Source organism: Delphinapterus leucas, chromosome 1 (assembly GCF_059928025.1).
Source record: "Delphinapterus leucas isolate spDelLeu-1000000601 "Yukka" chromosome 1, BTC_Dleu_Yukka2, whole genome shotgun sequence".
NCBI lineage: Eukaryota > Metazoa > Chordata > Mammalia > Artiodactyla > Monodontidae > Delphinapterus > Delphinapterus leucas.
Genome location: NC_143129.1, coordinates 57,623,646 through 57,649,202, shown reverse-complemented (window position 1 = coordinate 57,649,202; position 25,557 = coordinate 57,623,646). Strand labels below are relative to the sequence as shown.

General features: G+C 36.6%; 1 protein-coding gene across 19 annotated transcripts in view; it reads left to right on the top strand.

Annotated features, from left to right (window-relative positions):
- The window catches only part of RASAL2 (RAS protein activator like 2), a 393,146-nt gene that overhangs the window by 187,253 nt on the left and 180,336 nt on the right, over positions 1-25,557 (top strand). For 18 of the 19 annotated variants that reach the window (XM_089920164.1, XM_089920293.1, XM_089920249.1 and 15 more), the window contains 2 exons: positions 2,314-2,441; positions 20,175-20,298. In XM_089920164.1, coding sequence (XP_089776290.1) covers positions 2,314-2,441; positions 20,175-20,298 — 252 coding nt within the window. Of the gene's footprint in view, positions 1-2,313; positions 2,442-20,174; positions 20,299-25,557 lie in introns of those variants that run through there. The other variant, XM_089920683.1, reaches the window with a different exon arrangement.

Sequence of the window (25,557 nt, the reverse complement as noted above, 5' to 3'; positions counted from 1 at the left end):
AGATCTCCAGCTGTAGGTACGCATATTTGAATAATTATAGCATAAAAACATCTAGGAAATCATTTGAATTTCCTTGAAGTCAGTCAATACCAGGAATACCTATCATCCTGTGATAAAAAGACTAAAAGTCCTTAGAAAGTAATAGTAATGAAGATTCTTACCTAATAGGTAAAATGTGCTTATTTATTATTTACAACTCTCCTGCACTCATGGGTGTTTGTTTTCTAATTTCTTCAGTTTGAGGTGCTCCTCTAGTGTAATAATTAATAGTAATAAATAATGTATTTTACTGTTTCCTGCAGTATATTCCTGAGAGGAATTAGCCCTTCATGGCTAAAGAACTTTTAATATATACTGAACTGTCATAAAAGCCTTACTCAATGGATCTAATGTGTACTTATGGTTAAAATATGTTCCAAGTTTTTCAACAGGCCAAATGAACAAACAGATCATATTAAAGAGTTTTTAAGTGACTTTTTTGGATCTGACCCCTAAAGCAAAGGTAAAAAAAGCAAAAATAAACAAGTAGGACTATATCAAACTAAAAAGCTTCTGTACAGCAAAGGAGACCATCAGCAAGATGAAATGGCAGCCTTCTGAACTGGAGAAAATATTTGCAAATCATATATCTGATAAGGAGTTAATATCCAAGATATATGAAGAACTCATACAACTCAGCAAAACAAACAAACACCCAAAACAGTCTGATTTAAAAATGGGCAGAGGATCTGAATAGACATTTTTCCAAAGAAAACATATAGATGGACAACAAGTATATAATAAGGTGTTGAACTTCCCTAATCATCAGGGAAATGCAAATCAAAACCACAATGAGATATCACTCACACCTGATAGAATGGCTGTTATCAAAAAGACAAGAAATAGCAAGTGTTGGCAAGGATGTAGAGAAAAGGGAAGCCTTGTGCACTGTTGGTGGGAATGTAAATTGGTGCAGCCACTATGGAAAACAGTATAGAGGTTCCTCAAAAAATTAAAATGGAACTACCGTTCAATCCAACAATTTCATTTCTGGGTGTTTATCCAAAGAACATGAAAACACTAATTGGAAAAGATACATACAGTAGCCAAGATATGGAAACAACCTAAGTGTCCATTGGTGGATAAACAGAATACTACTCAGCCATTGAAAGAAATGAAATCTTGTCATTTACGACAACATGGATGGACCTTGAGGGTATTATGCTAAATGAAATAAGTCAGACAGAGGAAAACTAATACTGTATGACCTCACTTATATGTGGAATCTAAAAACCAAAACAAACAAACAAAACAAAACTCAGAGATTCAGAGAACAGAATGGTGATTTCCAAGAGGAAGGGGTGGTGGGTGAGGGGGTGAAAGGTTTTAAGAGGTACAAATTTCCACTTACAAGTTATGGGGATGTCAACTGTAGCATGGTGATTATAATATTGTAGTGTATATTTGAAAGTTACCAAGAGAATAAGTCTTAGAAAGTTCTCATCAGAAGAAAAAAAATTTTTTTTGTAACTTTTTATGGTGACAGATGGTAATTAGATTTATTGGGGTCATTATTTTGCAGTGTATACAAATATTGAATCATTACATTGTACACTTGAAACTAGTATAATGTTACACATCAATTATACCTTAATAAAAGAAAAAAAACTAAAGTAACAGGAAATGAGATGTTTAGAAGAGCTGAAACATTTAACTTTGATATTGTGTGCCTCCACCTTTAAGAGACATGATGGTAATTTGTTTAGATCTTTCCTTGAGGAAATTGCCTTCTATGTTTTTAAGATCTTACTGGCCTCTAGTGGTAATATGATGCTGTAGTTTAACCATTTCTAAATCTTACAACTGACTAGAAATAAAGTTATTTTGAAGACATAGGCTGCCAATAACTCACTCCTTCAGTACTGGATCAGCAGCACTCTTGAGTGTACATGCAATATCATCTTCTTCCTAAAGACTGTCTATCTTTTGTTCTTGTCTCTGAGTCACGCCCACCTCTTTCTTTTGAATGATACTAGTTTTGCTCTGAAGTGACCTCCCCTTATTTTAGTGCATGCACAGTGGTGATTACTATGTCAAGTGTGTACTAACAATTCTTCCTAGTGTCTCAGCCCTCTTTTCTGCGGACTATGGGGCAAAATTTTCCCTCTGTATATAACTTTTTATTTTCTTCAGAGGAATTTAAGTTTTCAGTTTACCATTTAGATTTATGTTTAGACCTCCTTACTTTGATTTTGAAGAATCTTACATTTGAACTACAAGTTTACCAAACATGGCAATGATTTGTCACTTTTGTTTTTTGTGTTTGTCACACAGATGTGAAAGGGCCACCTACCCATCGTCTGTCTTGTGGCCAGTCACCCTACACCGACACAACAACATGGGAGCGGAAGTACTGCATCCTCACAGACAGCCAGCTGGTGTTGCTCAACAAGGAAAAGGAGGTGAGGTGGATATTACGAGGAAAGCTACTTCCCTTTTCTGACCAAATTCCTGAAATAATCTAGTTTTTATTTGCATCTTGATGAGTTGCATTTATGAAAATGGAGACTTTATGAAGGATACACTCTAAGTGGGTCTAAGGGACTGCTGATGTCATCATGATGATACGTTATTGCCGCAAAGGCGTGACATCAACAAGACAGGGCTGGATTTTCACTAAGGAATAGTGAAAGAGATATTGAGTTGAGTAATTTGGAATGAGAATGGGTTGGATTGTGTAGACCTGGCACTGAAAGTGGTCCAGAGAGGCTATTGGAAATTATATCAGTCTAGCTCCTCGCAAGTAACAAATAGCATAGTCAGCAGATTAATTGAAAGAGGTTTAATGAAGGGACTATACAGAGTCATGGGCAGCATAGGGGACCCATCAGAGGGGGATAAAGTACCCATGAACTGGCAACAGCAGAAAGCAGTTGTCACCCTAGACCTTCAGGGGAAGGGAAGGGAGCAATGTTTCTGGAACCCAGAGAACTGTAGTTGCATGAAAGGACTGCATAACAGTTGCTATGGCTATACACAAAAGAACACAGCCTCTATCTACCAAAACAAAAATGGCCAGCAGGGAGGAAGCAAGGGAGAACAGACACACCAGGTCTCTTTCCTGCTTTCTGATTTCTTGCCAGTGTTACCTACTGGCCAAACCTAACTTGAAGCCAAAGGAAAAGATTGCTTTTGATGTGTTCTGTAGAGATTTGTTTCCTGAAGCACAGCAAGGGAGAGAAGGGCAGAGAGTAGATCTGGAGAGGCAGACAGAATGTAATTAGTACAGACATCTAGTTCTAGGTAAACTTTCTGTCCCTCTAAGTGAAAAAACCCTTGAACTTATCATATACTATTACTACTTTACTCCTCAAACTATTACAGTGTACAAATCCTTCCACATCCAAATAATTCATTTGCTTATTGGTGATGTATTGGATAGTTGGCTTGGTAAGGCCAAAAAACCATCCTACTCCACAACATAAAAAAATTAGTATGATCTTGACAAGAAGAGGGATAATGGGAGGGAAGGAGAAGAAGAGATCTCATTCGATGAAGGAGAAAGATTAATTGCCAAAAATATATATAAATAACTAGAAAACTGTAGGTAGAATAACTAGAAAACTGTAGGTAGAATATATATAAATAACTAGAAAACTGTAGGTAGAAAACTGTAGCTAGAATAACTAGAAAACTGTAGGTAGAATATATATAAATAACTAGAAAACTGTAGGTAGAAAAAATTAGTATGATCTTGACAAGAAGAGGGATAATGGGAGGGAAGGAGAAGAAGAGATCTCATTCGATGAAGGAGAAAGATTAATTGCCAAAAATATATATAAATAACTAGAAAACTGTAGGTAGAATATCAATTTCATAAGCCATCCCTCTGGAAAAGTTAGTTCGGAGGAAGCAGTGGGCAGAAAACACATTTCTTAATTCTAGTCTGTGGATCTCTACCTCCCTTTTCTCCTCTCTCTCCTCCACCTCCGTCCCTTTTCTTTTGCATCTCTTCTCTTACTTACCATTCTTTAACATCGTAAAGGCAAGGTCATAGCAATAAAGCAATTTCAGTTTCTTCTTTTATTTTCATAGGCAATTCTTACTTGCAAGGGCCTGACTAATGTGCCCTCTATGAACTTGGTTATTCTTTTTCTCCAACCATTGAAAAATGTCCCTTACTTTTGTTACCATCTCCCTACCCATGACCCTTTTCCAGTATTGTAATATAATTAAACTTAATTTTATTAAAATAATTCAATAAAGGTGAGCCCTTTCTGGAACAGTATAGTACATGTTGCTTTGTTTCTATTAAGTAGATACATAATAAAAATTGGTAGAGTGAATATTAGTGTAGAATATTTCTAATTATCCAATTTGAATAGACAGATAATTTAACATGTGCATTTAAACCAATCGACTCTGTCAGCAGTCTTTTATCAGAGCTGTTAATAAGGAGTGATATGAACATATCATCTGCCATCTTTTTGCCCTTACCTACATTTTATTCAATTAGTAATGTGAGAAATTAAATAGCCTAAAGATAGATAGCATAAGGTCAAGAGCATTCCTTATCTAGAACCAAGATATAAAGCATGGATTAAATATTACTGATCAATTTAGTAATCCAGGCTTGGGCTCCCTTTAGTCCCATAAAATAACTGTCCATGATGAATGATTTCTAAAACAATTTCTTATGTACTTTATCGCTTTTTATGCCAGCCATCAAGAGTAGCCCTAGACATCTGGGGAACCCCTCATTTTCTCGTCTACATATCGCTCTGTATGTCCTCTTTTCTCCTTTCCCACCTTTTGAAACCCTTTGCCCTCTGCAACTCACAGTCCATCATCAACCAAATCAGCTGTTTCTTCCACCCCTTTTCTGAAGCAGCTCCTTAACTTCTTGATCTCGTGAGAACCTGTAGTTTTCCTGTCCTGTCAAGTGATGGCTGTTTTTTTCCCACAGCCTTCATACCATGCTGCCTGTAGTAGGCATCCTTCTCCTTTCATGGCTGCTTCCTGTCTGTTCTCCCTCATTTTCCCTATAAAGCCCAGACTCTGAGTCCCATGTTGTAGTCATCTTCCAGCCCCACCCCCGGCCCCCGTCATCTTGTTGATTTTAGCTTCTGGCTCATTATCATTATTTCCAGCACTACTCCAGCCTTAACTTGTGAGGATTCCAGTGTCTACAGAGATGATTCTTTCAACACACTGACTCTAAGTTCCTTGAACTCCTCTCCTCCAAGAATCTTTTCCTCTACCCTGCCTCATTGCTACAATTTCTCAATATTCTCAATTGTGTGCATCTTACTGTCTGACCTCATATCTTTCAAGTTCATCCCTTTTTCCAACAATTTTTCGATCCTTTGGGACCTATGGGCCATTGATCTTGTCACCTTTTCTGCCCCTCATACCTCTGATATCCTCTCTTCCCTCTTCTCCCAGCTTGAATTCCATGGTCAGTCATTTTCATCTTTGCATACTATTTCCTTGCCCTTTTTTGCATCATCATACTCGCTTGGCAGTGTGATAGGTCAGTTAAATCCTGCTCCTCATCTATCCTGCCCTGCTTCCGTGCAGCATAATGTGTCTGGAGAAAATCACTCCACCCTGCTGACAGTCTTTAAACTAATGGCTACAAATCTCATGTGAGCCTCTAATGCTGCTTGGCAATCACAAAACATTTCCTAGTCCAGTTGCTTTCCAACTCTACTGGACTAGTGCTTCTCAGTCTATGCGTGGTAAAGGACCAAGTTTTTCCCTACCTCATCATGAACAATAAAATACAATAATGTGAATTGTGAAGAAAAATCAAGTTTTAAAAAGACAAAAGTCTAAGTCCAAATTTTTTATTAGATTAAACAAAAATGAAATTACAGTACAATAATAATCATACATAGGAAAATAAGGAATAGAATTACAAAAATTGTACATGTTCATGGAGAGTGTGCTGTACAATGAGATGAATCCACTGATCACACCAGGCACAATTCTCAATTTCTGTGTTGCTAAATTGTTTATTGTGGACCATTAACAGTTTGCAGAACAGCACAGGACGTTGCACCACACTTGGAGTAGCACAATCCAGGATGATTTCTAAGATGATTTTTTCATGCTTCCTCTTCTATTATAATTCCTTGTCTATTACCATCACTTATAGCTGATTACTTTGCTGCTTATTTCACTGAGAAAATTCAGCCACTCAAAAGAGAACTCTTTTACCATGTCTACCCATCCACCAGCAACTATTTCCTTATACTCTGATTTCCCTCTTTTCACTGTGGTTTGATTGTGTACAATCCAACTGTCAGCCCCTCCCCTTGTGCCCATTCTTGCCTATTCAAGGATGTATCAATAGCAGTTCTCCCTTACCTCTTTTACATCTCCAACTCTGCTCTCTACTAGATCGTTCCCATCAGCATGCTATTATTTCTCCCATCTTAAAAGAAAAAATGAGCCTGCATTAATCTCACTTCTACCGCCAGTTACCACCCCTTTCTTTGCTTCCCTTACCAGCAAAAATTCTGGAAACTTCTAAACTCATTGTCTCTAATTCTTCTCCTCTCATTCTCTCTTAAACCTACTTCATTCATACTCTGACCTATGTCACCTTGTGAAAATTGCTCTTGTTAAGCTCACTGGTGACCTCCATATTGCTAAATTCAGTGGTCAGTTCTCACTTCTTGTCTTACTTAATCTGTTAGTGGAATTTAATGCAGTTGATCACTCATTCCTCCTCCTAGAACCACTTTCTTCACTTGGCTTCCATGACACTGCTGTCTTAGTTTTCTTCCTGTCTCTCTGGCAGTTCCTTCTGAGTCATCTTTGCAGATTTCTCTTCTACTCTCCAAATCTCAACAGGGGAGTGCTACAGAGTTCAGTCCGTGGACCTCACTTCTTTAGGAATCTCATCCAATCTTATGACTTCAAATACCCTCTAAAGCTGATGATCTTAATTTTTTATCTTAAGCCTACACATCTCTCTTCTCTAGACTCATATATCCATCTGTCCATTATACACCTCTACTTGGATATGGCTTTGTCACTGTTTTAAGCACATCAGGCATGTTCTTGCCTCAAGACCTTAGCCTTGGCTTTTCCCTCAGATATTTGCAGGACTCACTTTCTCACCTCCTTCAACTCTTTGGTTGCATGTCACCTGCTCAATAAGCCCTACTCTGACCAACTTATTCAAAATTGCAACCCCTCCCTGTATCTCCATTCAGAACTTCCGATCTAATTACCTGGCTGTATTTTTTTTTCCCCTATAGCATTTACCACCTTCTAAAATGCTATATAATTTATTTATTATGTTTATTGTCTCTTTTCTCTTATATAAGCTTTTAGGGCAGGGTGGATTTTATCCGTTTTTTTCAGTGCTATATCCCTCAGTGCTTAGAACAGTTCTGACACATAAGTAAATTCTAACAAATATTTGTTGAATAAATTTTGAAAAAGCCAAATTATAAACTTTGATTCCTGAATATCCATTTTTTTAATTTAAGTTTGAGAGGAGACGAACCTTCTATCTTTTCTTTTTTATGTGATAAGTCTTCCCACAACAAGAGGTGTAATTACATATTTTTTCTAAGACTGGATAATAAAAGAGGGGAAAAATAATCCATAAGATGCTTTTCTATTGTTGAATATGAAATTCCATCTTTATTTATTGATCATCTGTTATGTGTAAAGTATTGTGGTTGCAAAGATGCAGTTTGTTGGGAACACACTGAGGTAAATTAAAAGTTAAAACTGTTTAGAACTAGATACAGAGGTGGTGGTTGCACAACATCATGAATGTACTAAATGTCACTGAAGTATTCACTTCACAGTGGTTAATTTTATGTTACATGAATTTAACCTCAATACAATTTTTTAAAAAAGATTATTACATTACCACAAGGGAAAGATTAACTAAGATATTGCCTGGGGTGGGTTATTGTTTAAAGTAGAGAATGCCAAAAAAGTATCTACAGATAAATTTGTGATTAAGCCATGTCTTTAGGGACAAATAGAAGCTCACTTGGAGGAAAAGAAGGGAAGGATATTCCACGTATATATAAAGATACAAAGTCAAGAAACATCTTATATCTCTTTGGCAAACTGCAAAATGTTCAGAATTCTTGGAATATAATTTGCAAGAGGAAAAATGATAGCTGGCAAGAGCCGAATAATAAAGTGCCTTGAAGGCCATGCTAAGGAATTTGGACTTTATTCTAGAAATGATTTGGATCATGGAAAGGTATTTAACACGGCAATGACATCATCACATTTGCTTCTTAGAAAAGTAACTCTGTTGATCACGTGGAAAATTGAGTGAAAGGGATTGGAAGGAAATAGATGAGTTACGTTATTGCAATAGACCAGGTAAGGGATGACAAGTTTACGCAAACAGTTTAATGCCCTGAGACGGGTATGTTCTACCACTATAAGTTGGAGAAACTGGATTAAATCTCTAGGATAAGAAAATGTTAAGGCATTGTTATACCTGCTACTTGAATTTTATTTAATATTCTGTTAATTTCATGATAGGAAAAGTTTAGAAATACTTTTTTTGTGTGTGTGTGTGTGTGGAAGGACCAGAATATGCTGTCACTCTTTTTACCTTCCACCCACACTATCAAGAAGAATATAACTCTTATCTTTGGAGTTTTGCATGAAACAACTTAGAATTCCTTGAAACAAGGAGTTTAAGGAATTTCCTGCTAAAATTATCTTAAAAAGCTGTTTTAAACCTTAATCAGCAAATCACAGGGGTGTTTATTCCTGTATTAATAAGATCAATTAAGAGGGTTCTGTAAGGGTTTAAACTGAATCCTTAGCCAGGCAGTGTTGGAATGTGGGAGGATTATATTAGTCTAGTATCACTCATGTATTCACTGTGTGGGATCTTTTAATGCTCTCCCTTAACTCTGCATGTTTCCTGTCAGAAATGGGAAAAAGGTTGCTTGGGCAATGTACATGGGAAGAGTGTTAAGTATACTAATTACCAAAATGGGAATGTAACAGAAGAGTAGATCTGGGCAGAATGCTGAAAGAGGTGCCAGGAGTATCACCTTGAGAAATGATTCACTGATTCAGTAAATTGCTTCATGCAAATTGTGCCAATAGACATTGCTTATGTGTTATGAATTTACTTCCCTGTCCGGATGCCAGGATAGGCCCCAGCTGGCTTGGCACCAACCCGTTCAAAGAGGACGTAGGAGGCCATTTGAATTCCATTTTGCTTGCAAGAGATAAGACCAAGTAAACTAGAGATTAAGGAGTTGAGGGAAATGGTAGAGAAGATAATCATGAACTCGCCAGGGTGCAGCCAGTATAAAAATACAAAAGAAAGCTGAATTTGTGAGTTCCTTTCTTTTGGCAATAACAAGGCATTAAGAATGGTAAATGTGGCTCCTTTTTTCTTCAGTCAGACTCTACTTTCTGTATTTGGAATTTTAAAAGCTTGATGCTAGTGTAAAGGCAGCAAGGTAGTAATAATGCAATTTCAAAATATTTTTAAATATTTTTCATGATTTTAGAAAACAGTATTTACACTCAGATATATTGATGAAAATAGCAGTTAGGCTTTGTGCAAACAGCTAAAATCAATTGTTATTTATCCTGGGGTAAACTACCCATGGCATATTTCATTCAGAACTACTTTCAAGTTATTCGGCAGATACATAATGTGCCTCTGCATGTGAATTCACTGATAGGAGTTACAAAGAATAAGACACAGTTCTTTCCCCTCTCCCCAGTACCAAATTTAGTTGTGGGAATAGGAAAAATAATTTTAAAATGGCATTTGATAAATAGCACAAGTAAACTGGATAGAATAAAAGAAAGAAATCCATTTATTCTAAAGCACTGTAGTCTCTGTCATTAAGATGCTATTGACAATGGGCAGTTACCAAAGGAAGCTTAAGAAAGGAAGGGGATCAAAGTTATGTGTTATGAATATTAATCTGTAAGATGTATTGGAAGAGGGAAAGGTAGGAAGGAGACAGACCAATTACAAGACTACTATTCCTCTGATCTAAAAACTTGAATTGTTTCCCAGTGCTTCCTGAATTATTCATGGCCTGGTATTAAAGCCTTCCCATGTGGTTATAATATATTTTGGTGTTCTCCCACTTCTCCCCCTTAAGAGGCTCTAGCTAAATTGGCCTACTCCTGGTTCCAAATACAGTAAAAAAAAATAGTATGCGTACCAACTTCTTGGCTGATGTTATGTTACTTCCTTTGCCTAAAATGGCCCCCGTCTCTACCTATCAAATATTCATTTATTCATTTGTGAGTTGGAGCTATTTTAAGGTTTGGAGATTGACTGGTAAGTTAAGCTGTTAACTTATGTGGAATTAGTTGCACAAATGAATAATTATGAATCCATGTATAAGTATAGTGCCAGAGAAAGATTTGTTATTGGAGGAACCTCAGGGAGGTGTACCTTAACCTCCCTTAGGGAACTGATAGAAAGGAAGGTTCCTGGAAGAAGCAATGCCTGTCCTAAGCCTTAGGATGGTTAGGAGTTTACCTTGCAGGTATAGAATAGAAAAGAAAGTGAGGGAAAATATTTCAGTCTGAGAGAACAAACTAAGCAAAGGCATTGAACTACAACATAAGGAATATGTTAGGGAAATGCAAGCAATTTGGTGTTCCTACTATGTAAAGTCTAAAGCTGGTTACTTATACAGTGGCCAGATTGTGGAAAACCTGGTATACTATATAAGGGAACTTGCACTTGCTCTGTAAGATATTAGTTTCAAAACACTCTTTTAGCAGAACAACGCCTTTTGTAGAAAAGCTTATGCAGAAGCCCTGTACAACAGATAAACTCAGAATTATGCTCTGGTTGAAGCAGAGAGATAAATCCCTTGTCACATGCACACACAAACATACCATCACCTCTTTGAAAAACACTGCAAAGGAGAGCAACTGAAGGCCTTTAAGTCTCAGAATGACTGGTAAGTTAAGCTGTTAACTTATGTGGAATTAGTTGCACAAATGAATAATTATGATTCCATGTATAAGTAAAGTGCGAGAGAGAGATCTGTTATTGGAGGAATCTCATGGAGGTGTACCGTAAATGATTATAATTGCATTTTAGAAATATTCTGGAAACTATATAAAGGATAGATTTAAGGGGCAGAATATCACCAATGAAGAGACTGTATTAGTAGTTTGGATAAGAGAGAATAAGAGGCTTTTGACACCAGCTGTGATGGAGTAACTGGTACAAGACTAGCCCTCCCATTGCAGACAAAATAAGACTAGACCAAAAATATATATATAGCAGCCAGAGATTGGTTCAAGATGGTGGAGTAGAAGGACATGCGCTCACTCCCTCTTGCAAGAGCACCAGAATCACAACTAACTGCTGAACAATCATCAACAGGAAGACACCGGAACTCACTAAAAAAGATACCCCACATCCAAAGACAAAGGAAAAGCCACAGTGAGACGGTAGCAGGGGCGCAATCACAATAAAATCAAATCCCATAACTGCTGGGTGGGTGACTCACAAACTGGAGAACACTTGTACCACAGAAGTCCACCCACTGGAGTGAAGGTTCTGAGCCCCACGTCAGGCTTCCCAACCTGGGGGTCCGGCAATGGGAGGAGGAATTCCTAGAGAATCAGACTTTGAAAGCTAGTGGGATTTGATTGCAGGACTTTGACAGGACTGGGAGAAACAGAGACTCCACTCTTGGAGGGCACACACAAAGTAGTGTGCATATCAGGATGCAGGGGAAGGAGCAGTGACCCCACAGGAGACTGAACGAGGCCTGCCTGCTAGTGGTGGAGGGTCTTCTACAGAGGTGGGGGGTGGCTGTGTCTCACCGTGAGGACAAGGACACTGGCAGCAGTTCTGGGAAGAACTCCTTGGTGTGAGCCCTCCCAGAATACGCCATTAGCCTCACCAAAAAGCCAGGTAGGCTCCAGTGTTGGGTCGCCTCAGGCCAAACAACCGACAAGGAGGGAACCCAGCCCCACGCATCAGCAGACAAGCAGATTAAAGTTTCACTGAGCTCTGCCCATCACCACTCTCTCCCATCATGAAACTTGCACAAGCCTCTTATATAGCCTAATCCACCAGAGGGCAGACAGCAGAAGCAAGAACTACAATCCTGCAGCCTATGGAACAAAAACCACATTCACAGAAAGATAGACAAGATGAAAAGGCAGAGGGCTATGTACCAGATGAAGGAAAAAGATAAAACCTCAGAAAAACAACTAAATGAAGTGGAGATAGGCAACCTTCCAGAAAAAGAATTCAGAATAAAGACAGTGAAGATGATCTAGGACCTCAGAAAAAGAATGGAGGCAAAGATTGAGAAGATGCAAGAAATGTTTAACAAAGACCTAGAAGAATTAAAGAACAAACAAACAGAGATGAGCAATACAATAACTGAAATGAAAACTACACTACAAGGAATCAATAGCAGAATAATGGAGGCAGAAGAACGGATAAATGACCTGGAAGACAGAATGGTGGAATTCACTGTTGTGGCACAGAATAAAGAGAAAAGAATGAAAAGAAATGAAGACAGCCTAAGAGACCTCTGGAACAACATTAAACACAACAACATTCGCATTATAGGGGTCCCAGAAGGAGAAGAGTGAGAGAAAGGACCAGAGAAAATATTTGAAAAGATTATAGGTGAAAACGTCCCTAACATGGGAAAGGAAATAGCCACCCAAGTCCAGGAAGTGCAGCGAGTCCCCTACAGGATAAACCCAAGGAGAAACATGCCAAGACACATAGTAATCAACTGGTAAAAATTAAAGACAAAGAAAAATTATTGAAAGCAGCAAGGGAAAAAAGACAAATAACATACAAGGGAACTCCCATAAGGTTAACAGCTGATTTCTCAGCAGAAACTCTACAAGCCAGAAGGGAGTGGCATGACATATCTAAAGTGATGAAAGGGAAGAATCTACAACCAAGATTACTCTACCTGGCAAGGATCTCATTCAGATTCAATGGAGAAATCAAAAGCTTTACAGAGAAGCAAAAGCTAAGAGAATTCAGCACCACTAAACCAGCTCTACAACAAACGCTAGAGGAATTTCTCTAAGTGGGAAACACAAGAGGAGGAAAGGACCTACAAAAACAAACACATAACAATTAAGAAAATGGTCATAGGAACATACATATCGATAGTTACCTTAAACGTGAATGGATTAAATCCTCCAACCAAAAGACACAGGCTTGCTGAATGGATACAAAAACAACACCCATATATATGCTGTCTACAAGAGACCCATGTCAGACCTAGGGACACATAGAGACTGAAAGTGAAGGGATGGAAAAAGATAGTCCATGCAAATGGAAATCAAAAGAAAGCTGGAGTAGCAATACTCATATAAGATAAAATAGACTTTAAAATAAAGAATGTTACAAGAGACAAGGAAGGACACTACATAATGATCAAGGGATCAATCCAAGAAGAAGATATAAATTATAAATATATATGCACCCAACATAGGGGCACCTCAATACATAAGGCAACTGCTAACAGCTGTAAAAGAGGAAATCAACAGCAACACAATAATAATGGGAGAGTTTAACACCTCACTTACACCAATGGACAGATCATCCAAACGGAAAATTAATAAAGAAACAAAAACAGCAGATTACACTTTCTTCTCAAATGCGCACGGAACATTCTCCAGGATAGATCACATCTTGGGTCACAAATCAAGCCTCAGTAAATTGAAGAAAATTGAAATCATATAAAGCATCTTTTCTGACCACAGCGCTATGAGATTAGAAATCAGTTACAGGGAAAAGAACACAAACACATGGAGACTAAACAATACGTTACTAAATGACCAAGATATCACTGAAGAAATAAAAGAGGAAATCAGAAAATACCTAGAGATAAATTATAACAAAAACACCATGATCCAAAACCTATGGGATGCAGCAAAAGCAGTTCTAAGAGGGAAGTTAATAGCAATACAAGCCTACCTCAAGAAACAGGAAAAATCTCAAATAAACAATGTAATCCTACACCTAAAGGAACTAGAGAAAGAAGAACAAACAAAACCCAAAGTTAGTAGAAGGAAAGAAATTATAAAGATCAGAAATAAATGAAATCGAAACAAAACAATAGCAAAGATCAATAAAGCTAAAAGCTGGTTCTTTGAGAAGATGAACAAAATTGATGAACCCTTAGCCAGTCTCATCAAGAAAAAGAGGGAGAGGGTGCAAATCAATGAAATTAGAAACGAAAAAGGAGATGTTGCAACAGACACTGCAGAAATACAAATCATCCCAAGAGACTACTACAAGCAACTCTATGCAATAAAATGGACAACCTGGAAGAAATGGACAAATTCTTAGAAAGGTATAACCTTCCAAGACTGAGCCAGGAAGAAATAGAAAATATGAACAGACCAATCACAAGTAATGAAATTGAAACTGTGATTAAAAATCTTCCAACAGACAAAAGCCCAGGACCAGATGGCTTCACAGGTGAATTCCAACAAACTTTTAGAGAAGAGCTAACACCTATCCTTCCCAAACTCTGCCAAAATAAAGCAGAGGAAGGAACACTCCCAAACTCATTCTAAGAGGCCACCATTCTCCTGATACCAAAACCAGACAAAGAGACTACAGAGAAAGAAAATTACAGACCAATATCACTGATGAATATAGATGCAAAAATCCTCAACAAAACACTAGCAAACAGAATCCAACAACACATTAAAAGGATCATACACCATGATCAAGTGGGGTTTATTCCAAGAATGCAGGGATTCTTCAATATATGCAAATCAATCAATGTGATACACCATATTAACAAATTGAAGAATAAAAACCATTTGATCATCTCAATAGATGCAGAAAAAGCTTTTGACAGAATTCAACACCCATTTGTGATAAAAACTCTCCAGAAAGTGGGCATAGAGGAAACCTACCTCAACATAACAAAGGCCATATACAACAAACCCACAGCAAACATCATTCTCAATGGTGAAAAACTGAAAGCATTTGCTCTAAGATCAGGAACAAGAGAAGGATGTCCACTTTCGCCACTGTTATTCAACATAGTTTTGGAAGTCCTAGCCATGGCAATCAGAGAAGAAAAAGAAATAAAGGCAATACAAATTGGAAAAGAAGAAGTAAAACTGTCACTGTTTGCAGATGACATGATACTATACATAGAGAATCCTAAAGATGCCACCAGAAAACTACTAGAGCTAATCAATGAATTTGGTAAAGTAGCAGGATACAAAATTAATGCACAGAAATCTCTTGCATTCCTATACACTAATGATGAAAAATCTGAAAGAGAAATTAAGGAAAGACTCCCGTTTACCACTGCAACAAAAAGAATAAAATCCCTGGAATAAACCTATCTAGGGATACAAAAGACCTGTATGCAGAAAACTATAAGACACTGATGAAAGAAATTAAAGATGTTACAAACAGATCGAGAGATATACCATGTTCTTGGATTGGAAGAATCAGTATTGTGAAAATGACTCTACTACCCAAAGCAATCTACAGATTCGATGCAATCAAATTACCAATGGCATTTTTTACAGAACTAGAACAAAAAATCTTAAAATTTGTATGGAGACATGGAAGACCCTGAATAGCCAAAGCAGTCTTGAGGGAAAAAAACGGAGCTGGAGGAATCAGACTCCCTGACTTCAGCCTATACTACAAAGCTACAGTAATCAAGACAATATGGTACTGGCACAAAAACAGAAATACAGATCAATGGAACAGGATAAAAAGCCCAGAGATAACCCCATGCACCTATGGTCAACTAATCTATGACAAAGGAGGCAAGGATATACAATGGAGAAAAGACAGCCTCTTCAGTAAGTGGTGCTGGGAAAACTGAACAGCTACATGTAAAAGAATGAAATTAGAACACTCCCTCACACCATACACAAAAATAAACTCAGAATGGGTTACAGACCTAAATGTAACAGTGGACACTATAAAACTCTTAGAGGAAAACATAGGAAGAACACTCTTTGACATAAATCACAGCAAGATCTTTTTTGACCCACCTCCTAGAGTAATGGAAATAAAAACAAAAATAAACAAATGGGACCTAGTGAAACTTAAAAGCTTTTGCAAAGCAAAGGAAACTACAAACAAGACGAAAAGACGACCCTCAGAATGGGAGAAAATATTTGCAAACAAATCAGCGGACAAAGGATGAATCTCCAAAATATATCAACAGCTCATGCAGCTCAATATTAAAAAAACAAAGAATTCAATCCAAAAATGGGCAGAAGACCTAAATAGAGATTTCCCCAAAGAAGACATACAGATGGCCAAGAAGTACATGAAAAGCTGCTCAACATCACTAATTATTAGAGAAATGCAAATCAAAACTACAATGAGGTATCACCTCACACCAGTTAGAATGGGCATCATCAGAAAATCTACAATCAACAAATGCTGGAGAGGGTGTGGAGAAAAGGGAACCCTCTTGCACTGTTGGTGGGAATGTAAATTGATACAGCTACTATGGAGAACAGTACAGAGGTTCCTTAAAAGACTAAAAATAGAATTAGCATATGACCCAGCAATCCCCCTACTGGGCATGTATCCAGAGAAAAACATAATTCAAAAAGACACATGCAACCCAATGTTCATTGCAGCACTATTTACAATAGCCAGTTCATGGAAGCAACCTAAATGCCCATCAACAGACGAATGGATAAAGAAGATGTGGTACATATATACAATGGAATATTACTCAGCCTTAAAAAGGAACGATGTTGGGTCATTTGTAGAGACATGGATGGATCTAGAGACTGTTATACAGAGTGAAGTTAAGTCAGAAAGAGAAAAACAAATATTGTATATTAATGCATATATGTAGAAGCTAGAAAAGTCATATGGATGAACTGGTTTGCAGGGCAGAAGTAGAGACACAGATGTAGAGAACAAGCGTATGGACACCAGGAGGGGAAAGTGGCAGGGGATTGGTGGTGGTGTGATGAATTGGGAGATTGGGATTGACATATATACATTAATATGTATAACATGGATAACTAATAAGAAACTGCTGTGTAAAAAAATAAAATAAAATGCAAAAATTCAAAAAAAATTATATATACCAGCTATTTTCAGGCATTGGACAATAGGCAGCCAAAGACAGTGATGGTCACCATTCTCCCTGAAGAAAAAGAAGGCTCAGAAGTATCATACAAGGCAAAAAGGTTTAAAAAAAAAAAAAGAAAAAGAAAAATTTCTCTCATTACCGAACCTGAAAGATATACAATTTTTAGACTAATTTAGTGTAAACAAGTGAATGTGAAGTAGTAAACTAAATTAGGACAATCAGAATGGACAGAATCATTTTTCTAAAATTGTCTTTTCTAAAACTGATTTTCTTTGGCTGTATACTAAGATTTGTAAACTCCAGCTTAGTTCATTTGAAGATACTTGAAATATTATACTAACTTTTCAGAAACAGGTCAATATCTTTAAAAGAATTATTTATGTAAGAAACAGTCAGTGGTGGTGTAAAAGCAAATGATTCTTAAGAAACACACATTTAGAATAAAAGTAAATACTATTCTCCCTTATATTCTGAGTCAGAGATAAAATGCCCTCAACTTTAAGAGTGATACTGTGAATAAAACTGTTCATCATATTTTAAGTTTCAACAGTGGGAAATGAAGAGTCTACATTGAAACTTTGAGAATATAATTGTGAGTGAAGTTTAGGCCCAAATAAGAAGTTTGATATATTTTATTTATTCTCTTCTTAGATATGATAGAGACAAAGTATAATGATAATAGAAACCATTTCTTTCTTTTTCCTGGATATGGCCTTTATAAATTTCCACAGATAAGATTGTAGCTCATTCCCTCCTAAAATGTCAAAAATAGCTCCTCTTTTCTCTATGGCTTAGGCCTTCATTATTTCAGGTAATAGGAGTTTGGGGGGAACTATTACAAAAATAGTTATGTTTATTTATGTTTGTTCAAAGATCCAGACTACTTTTTTTTTTTTTTTTCCAAATTTACCTCCTTTGTTTCCTAAGGCAGGTAGAGGATACATTTTTACCTTTCTTACTAGGAGGGAGTTATTTAACCTCTTGGTGCTACTCTTTTAATTATTTATGTAGAGATCATTTCCATCCTGAAAGGGGTGGATGACTTAGATTACTGTTCTTAAAGTTTTATATTACAGAGAACTTTTAGAAGACTTATTAGCTTTACTGATGCTATTTGATATTCCCTTATTTTTTAGAATTTTACCTTTCTTAATTCCACCATTTGGTTTCTCAGTGTGCAAGCAGTAACAGTAGTTATGGTCATGAGGAAATGAGGAAAGAGTATGAGAATTTTCAGTCCTTATGAAGACATTAGAATTTTGCTCTTCAAATTCTCAGTAGCACAGAGAAAGCTTCCCTTGGTATCATCCCCTTGACCCCACCCAGTCTTAGGAGTTGGATTACTGAGGCAAAGCAGAAAGCATGTACATTTAAGCCCGTATCTATTCCAGTTTTGCTGGATCAATTGATATGCCCATAGTAATCATCTGGAGAGATAAGTTATTCCTCATCTGTGAAAAGGGGATAATAATAATGGCTTCCTCATAATGTCACACATGTAAATTCCTTAGCCTTGCACATATTAAGAATCTAATGCTAGTCATTATTATTGAAATTTGTTTAAAAATGCCTGTATTGGAGGCATAAGAATTAGAGACTATGATTAATTGTTACCGAATTGGTTGCCTGGACCCGCACCAGGGTCCTAGCCTAGGCCGAGGGGTCGCGGCCGGAGAGGTTCTTTTTCCACTCAGATTCACACAGCCAATAATGAAACTGGCCAAAGAATGGAGGAGTGTGGGAATTTATTTCGCAAATCAACTTTTCAACCTGATTAGGGCTGAGACACCATATATATAGAAGGGTCCAGGTAAAAGGGAAAGAATTGAGTAAAGAGAAGGAGTATTCCTAAGATATCTGAGAACAAGGCTGTGGTTTGGACCCAGAACTGAGGCAACACCCCTTTTCAGTCCTTGTATGGACTTTTCCCGTTGTCATGGCAATTGTCAACTGTCATGGTGCTCATGGTTGTGTCATTTAGCATGCTAATGTATTACAGTGGACAGTACAGTGAAGCTCAAGGTCCACTGGAGATCAGGTTTTCTGCCATCTTGGGCCTAGTTGGCTCTAACCAGTTCTTGTTTTTCTGTTTGCAGCTTTCTCCTTTTGTAATTGAGCATGAAACTCAGATAAGGGTAGTTAGTTTCCATTTGAGGGAGGGGAGGAGGTATGATTCCCGGGCAACTGCCTTGATAACGTAATTCCTGACATATTTTTCCAAACTATTTAAGATGTTACAAATACTGTTCTTAATTCTGATAGAGGTTACTAATAAAATCTCATTGTGAAAAGTCTTTGCCCTCTACCCCCAAAGTAAGATGACTTGGTCTTTTAGAATTACCGAAATCAAAAAAAAAAAAAGCAACTTAGAGCCATCCCATTACTCTACAGTGATAACCAGTGTGTAAATTGTAAAATATTTAATGGAATTAGAGATCTTTTGTACCATACATAGTTCTTATTCCACATGTACAAACAGAAAAAAAAGTTATGCCAGAAAAAGTATTTTTTAGGATTTCAAAAACTAATCTCACTTGTGGAATAAAATATGCCATTTTATGTATCAATTACTATCTATACACTAAAAACATGTATAGGTGGTATAGTATTTCATTAACTATCTCTAAGTGCTTACTTTTAAAATTGGAGAAAATTTGGTTGATTTTACTCCTTTTATCTAACAAAACCTTCCTTTAAGAGAATTTTGGAGTGAAGTTTTTCTGGTCAACTTTTATTTCCATTTACCTTATTGACGATTGGGCAGGAATGGGACTTGTGAAACAGTTTCTGATGTGAAGGAATCTTATTTGTGTGGGTGTTTTGTTTTCTGAGCTCCCTAAGCAGGTACACAACTGGATGTGATTTGTACATACTTCATGTAAGTTAATTTGCATACTCACCTTTCCTGATCTTTCAGTTTTCTTTTTAAAGAAAAGATTCCTGAAAAAAGGGTTGGTAGTAACTTTAGCCTTTGTGCATACATTATTTCTACATTTCTTCTGTTTTGCTCTGATGATTACACACTCCTACCTTCATCAACTAAAAACGTTATTCAATCAGAAGGTAGTTATGGCACTATTAAGTTTCATCTCTTTTTTGGTTTACTAGATACCTGTGGAGGGACAGGATCAGCAGACAGATTCCACCAAAGGGCGATGCCTGAGGAGAACTGTCAGTGTCCCTTCCGAGGGTCAGTTTCCTGAGTACCCACCAGAGGGCGCCGCTAAACTGGGTAAGCTAATGTAAAAGGAAAGAAATTCCTAGTTTTTTTCCGGTAATTTATGGGCTTGTTATTGAGTGTTACCATAAAACAAAACATCCTTCATTTACTGTTAAGTAAGTACTTTAAAATATAGTATGTTAACCAAGGATTAGAGATCATTAGAAAGTTTTATTCTTTATAACCAAGTGGCAGCAAAGTTATTTTGCAGAGAGAAAATTTATCTGAGTGCTAGTTGGTTGCTGTAAACTCCTGGGCAAGCCTGATGATATGTTGTTTCTGATTTTACTGCTTGGCTTTAAATTTTAAAAGAACATTAGGTGATCTTATTGAGGCACTGAGATTCACTGGGGAGCCAGTTTTGGTTGGAAACTTAGTATTAAATGGTTTGTGCCCTGTTCACACAGTTCCTGGTGTTGTCTTGTATAATGTAATGTCAGATTAGGCTAGTTTAGCTGAGCTAATTTTATATGGCCCATGTAAATTATATTCAGGACTGTGGTTGGAGTGGGTGACAGAAGGGATACATCAGAAAACCCCACTTGAGTTGTTATATACTAAAGGAATTAATGTCAGTATCAAAGCTTCTATTTCCCTGTTTCCTACCAAATGATTCTGTTTGGTGTTTTGCATGCTTACCAATGGATATTTAAATAATTAGATCAGTCAGGTAATTTTAAGTGAACATAATTAAGATTAAGTAAAATAATGAAAGAATTTGAAAAGTAGGAGTTGCTTTGGTGTTTTGCATTGTGGTATTATTCTTTGCTTAATGGACCTTGACATTTAGTCATAGACATTTAGTAGGTAGATAAAACAGATTCATTTATTGTCTCTATGTTTGTTAGTATGGATAATTTTGTGATTTTGTTGTATTTTTGAAAATCAGGGTTTTGGTTTTTTTGTTTGTTTTTGCCTTTTCCTTCATTTCCTTTCATTTTCTAAATGGAGCTCAGGTTCTTAGTCAGAATTTGAATCCTTTAGTTGTCTTTTTATCCTGTGACATTTATTGCTTTTCTAGACATTAGGTTAGCAAACACTTTTCTCCAAGGGGTCATACTTGGAAAAATCAAATTTTCCTCTCATCCATTGTACTTCTTTAGCATGTGTTGAAACCAGTTTAGGTGTGGGCTTAAATTATATTGCAAACCTTCCTGGATGTAACCATTTTATAGCCTGTTTGTATTTCACATACAAGTTCTATGTGAATTGGACTAGCTCAGAGCCACCTTCTTTCAACTCCTTTGCTGTCATTATTTGTAATGTTAAGTTGATGACTCTCTTTGCCACTTCTCTAGGGTCCTTTGACTATTCACACTTTGATCCACAAAAGTCAGCTGATTTTTGAGGAAGTGTAATTGTAGTCTGAATAATTATTATGATTTTATAGGAGAGAAATACATAGTAAATTGTTAAATGTCTCCAACATTCCAGGTACAGGTCAGAAAGACTAACTAAGATGAGCTCTTTGGCAAGCAGATCATAAAGGTTTTGTAGGTCATCGTAGGAGCTTTGGCTTTTACTCTGGGAGGTGGGGAGCTACTGACCTCTATACTGAGACTAGGGAAGCAAGAATGGGAGTTTAGAAACTAATTAGGGTGCTATTGCAATAATCTAGACAAGACATGGTAGAACTTGGGCCATAATGGTATTAGTGGAAGGGCTGAGAAGTGACCAGATTATATTTGAAGGTGGAGCCAACAAGCCAGTTCGCTGGTTGGATTGGATGTGGGAAGTGAGAAACAGAAGAGTGAAGAATTTTGGCTAGAGCAGCCGGAAGAATGAAGTTATTTTTTAAAATAAGGAAGACTGGGAGAAGCAAGTTTGAAAGTGGGACTGACCAGGAGCTCAGTTTGGACATCTTAAGTTTGAGGATCTTATTAGATACACAGATAGAAATAAGTGAGTCTGGAAATTAAGGGAGAAGTACAGACTGGAGATACAGATTCAGGCTTTTAGCAAATAGATGGTGTTTGAAGCCATGAGATTGAGTGAGATCATCAAGGGAAGTGTATTTAGGTAGAAGAGAAAAGCTTAAGACTAAGCCCTGGAACATTTAGAGATTAGGAAGATGAGGACGCATTAGTAAAGGATGGACCAGAGAAAGAGAATGAAGATATAGAATTTTGTTTCCAAATAAGTAAGTCAAGTGTGTGGGGAAGCCCTTCTGTTTTTGCAGGGTTCTTTCCCTTTGCAAGCTCTGCATTCTCTTTGTTCCTCACCAGTAGAGGAACCCCAAGGAGGACAGATCAGTTTTTGCAGATGTAAAACCATGTCATACATTTTGATTTCAGGTGTGAGGCAGTCAGCTATGGAGAAATGCCCACTCATGAAAAACATGCATCTTTTATTCTACCTCAGAGAATTCATAAAAGAGCCCTGTGAATATAAAGGATCTGTGAAGAACTTTTGTTAGTGGCTGCCAATTTACCGTCCTAAAGAGATTTCAAACTGGTGAAAAAACATGAATGTAAAAAGGATAGGAAGGCCTCTATTTCTGCCTCACACATTGTTCAGCATGAGCAAATTCATAGTGATGGGAAACCTAATAAAGGTCAAGAACTTAGAAGAAAAAAGTGTGTGTGAAGAGGCAGAGTGGGGAGTGGTTAAGCCCAGAATGTACTTCTCACTCGCTAGTTCTCAGTCTCTTGCATTCAGCAGCTTACAGATTACCCAAAATACAAAAAATTTATATTTACCCTGGCATTTGACACAGATTTTGATACAGCAAATTCTTTTCCATTGAAAATGAGATGTTTTCTTAAGGCATATGAACATCTGGCCTGAAGCACCCATTTCCAAATTTAGAAAACCTAGAAAAAACTATTTTCCCCTGGTAACAATATCCAGATTTTAATTTATTCATAAAAAAAAGATCTGTCAAATTGAAACCATGCAAAAGCATGATTTACTGAATTTTCAAAAGGAAATTACTTCTTCAGATGGCAGGGTCTTTGCATACAAACAATACAGGGAGGTATATAAATTGACCACATGAACTAGAACGAGTAAATATTCATTTTCAATGTAAATATAACCTACATGAATTCAACTTTTTTTTAAAAGCCACTGGGCACCTTTCAAGAACACTGTTAAACAGAGGAAAAGTGAAAGCTGAACAGTGGACAACATTTTTGTGACACATACATTTATAGAAGAAAACGTGTCTCTACTACTGCATGTTGTCTGCTGTCTGCCTGGGGGATAGCACAAAGGTGAATTGAGAACCTTGTCCACTCTGGTTGTTGTGTTTCTTTGACATTCCAGTAAAGTTAATGCTTTGATGCCCAAATGGGCAAAGCAAAGTCAGAGCCTGAAGTGAGCAAGAACCTTGTTTGCAGGTGATGTCAGAAACGTGATCATAAAGCTGGTTTAATTAGAAAGTGCAAACACTCATAAGTGCATGCGTTCTCAATTCTCAAAAACATCGTTCAAATTGAACTGACACATTCAAAACCAAACATCTAGTAATTCAAGGCCCCAGAGATCTCCATGCCTCTATTTTATTACATTGAGATAAAATCTTAAAAGTACTCCATGATCTTACTTACAAAATCTCTGGGTTTTTAAAAAACTGTGCCTATGATATCACATTTGTTTCATTATCATGGAGTCCTCAAAACCCAGAAATATCTGGTAAACGTACTTAAAATTATAATTTCACATAGTATGCTTTTGATACCTGTTAGCAAGCATAGGAAAAAAATATTAGAAGTCTTTTGGAGTCAGAGGCAGCTGTGCGAAATTTTCATGTTTATGTAAATGAAGAAGTCAAACAGAAAATCTAAAATAACGCCACCAAAAAAAAGGGAAACTAAACTGGAAAACTTTGAGGAAAAACCAGTCTTGCACCTATGTTTTCCTAAGTTTATTGACACAAGTGATGAAAATTTGAGGAAATTTTTAAAAAGAGGAGTATTAAAAAGCAGCATATACTAAGACATTTATAAAATTATTGAAAAGGATAACTCATTTAGTCAAAATTATTAGAGGATATTGATTACTCAAATCCTAGGTTTAACCCTGACCGTCTCTGTTAAATTAGGCTGAGGTCTAGCTTTATGTGTTAACTAATGACTCTCTTTATTCCCAAGACGTTCACTATTAGGAGTATTGCAGTATTTTCAAGATGCTAGAATCTTTTATAAAAATACAGGGTGGTAATGATAATATTGAAAGAAAGGGAAATGAGAGTAATGAAGATTTAATATTACAAGAAACATATCCTTCTATTTTTCAAATAATAGAATTTTATTTTTTCACATTAATTTTATTTTAAAAAATTTTTATTTTGTATTGGTACATGTTTGATTAATAATGTGTTAGTTTCAGGTGTACAGCAAAGTGATTCAGTTATACATATACATGTATCTATTCTTTTTCAAATTCTTTTCCCATTTAGGTTATTGTAGAATATTGAGTCACGTTCTGTGTGCTATACAGTAGGTCCATGTTGGTTATCTGTTTTAAATATAGCAGTGTGTACATGTCAATCCCAAACTCCCAATCTATCCTCACCACCCACCCTTCCCCACTGGTAACCATAAGTTCGTCCTGTAAGTCTGTGAGTCTGTTTCTGTTTTGTAAATAAGTTCATTAAATAATAGAATTTTAAATGGTGATAAATAATGACTGTGTATAGTAGCACTCAATATTTAAATTGACTATTAAATTTATATATATAAAAGTATATGTGATTATATATCCTTCGCTGTGTAAAAAGCTTTTTAGTTTGATGTAGTTCCATTTCTTTATTTTTGCTTTTGTTTCCTTCACCTAAAGAGACAGATCCAACAACTGCTAAGAACAATGTTAAAAAGCATACTGCCTATGTTTTCTTTTAGGAGTTTCATGGTGTTAGGTCTTACATGTAGGTCTTTAATCCATTTTGAGTTTATTTTTGCATATGGTGTGAGAAAGTAGTCCAGTTTGAATCTTTTGCATGTGGCTGTTCAGCTTTCCCAACACCATTTATTGAAGAGGCTATCTTTTCCCTATTATATATTTTTGCCTCCTCTGTCATTGATTAAGTGACCATATAAGCATGGGTTTATTTCTCTTACATTGATCTATGTCTTTTTTTGTGCCAGTCCTATACTGTTTTGATTGCTGTAGCTTGTAGTATAGTTTGAAATCAGGGAACGTGATACCTCCAGCTTTGTTCTTCTTTCTCAGTATTGTTTTTGCTATTTGAGGTCTTTGTGTTTTCATACAAATTTTTGGATATTTTGTTCTATTTCTGTGAAAAATGTCATTGGTATTTTGATAGGG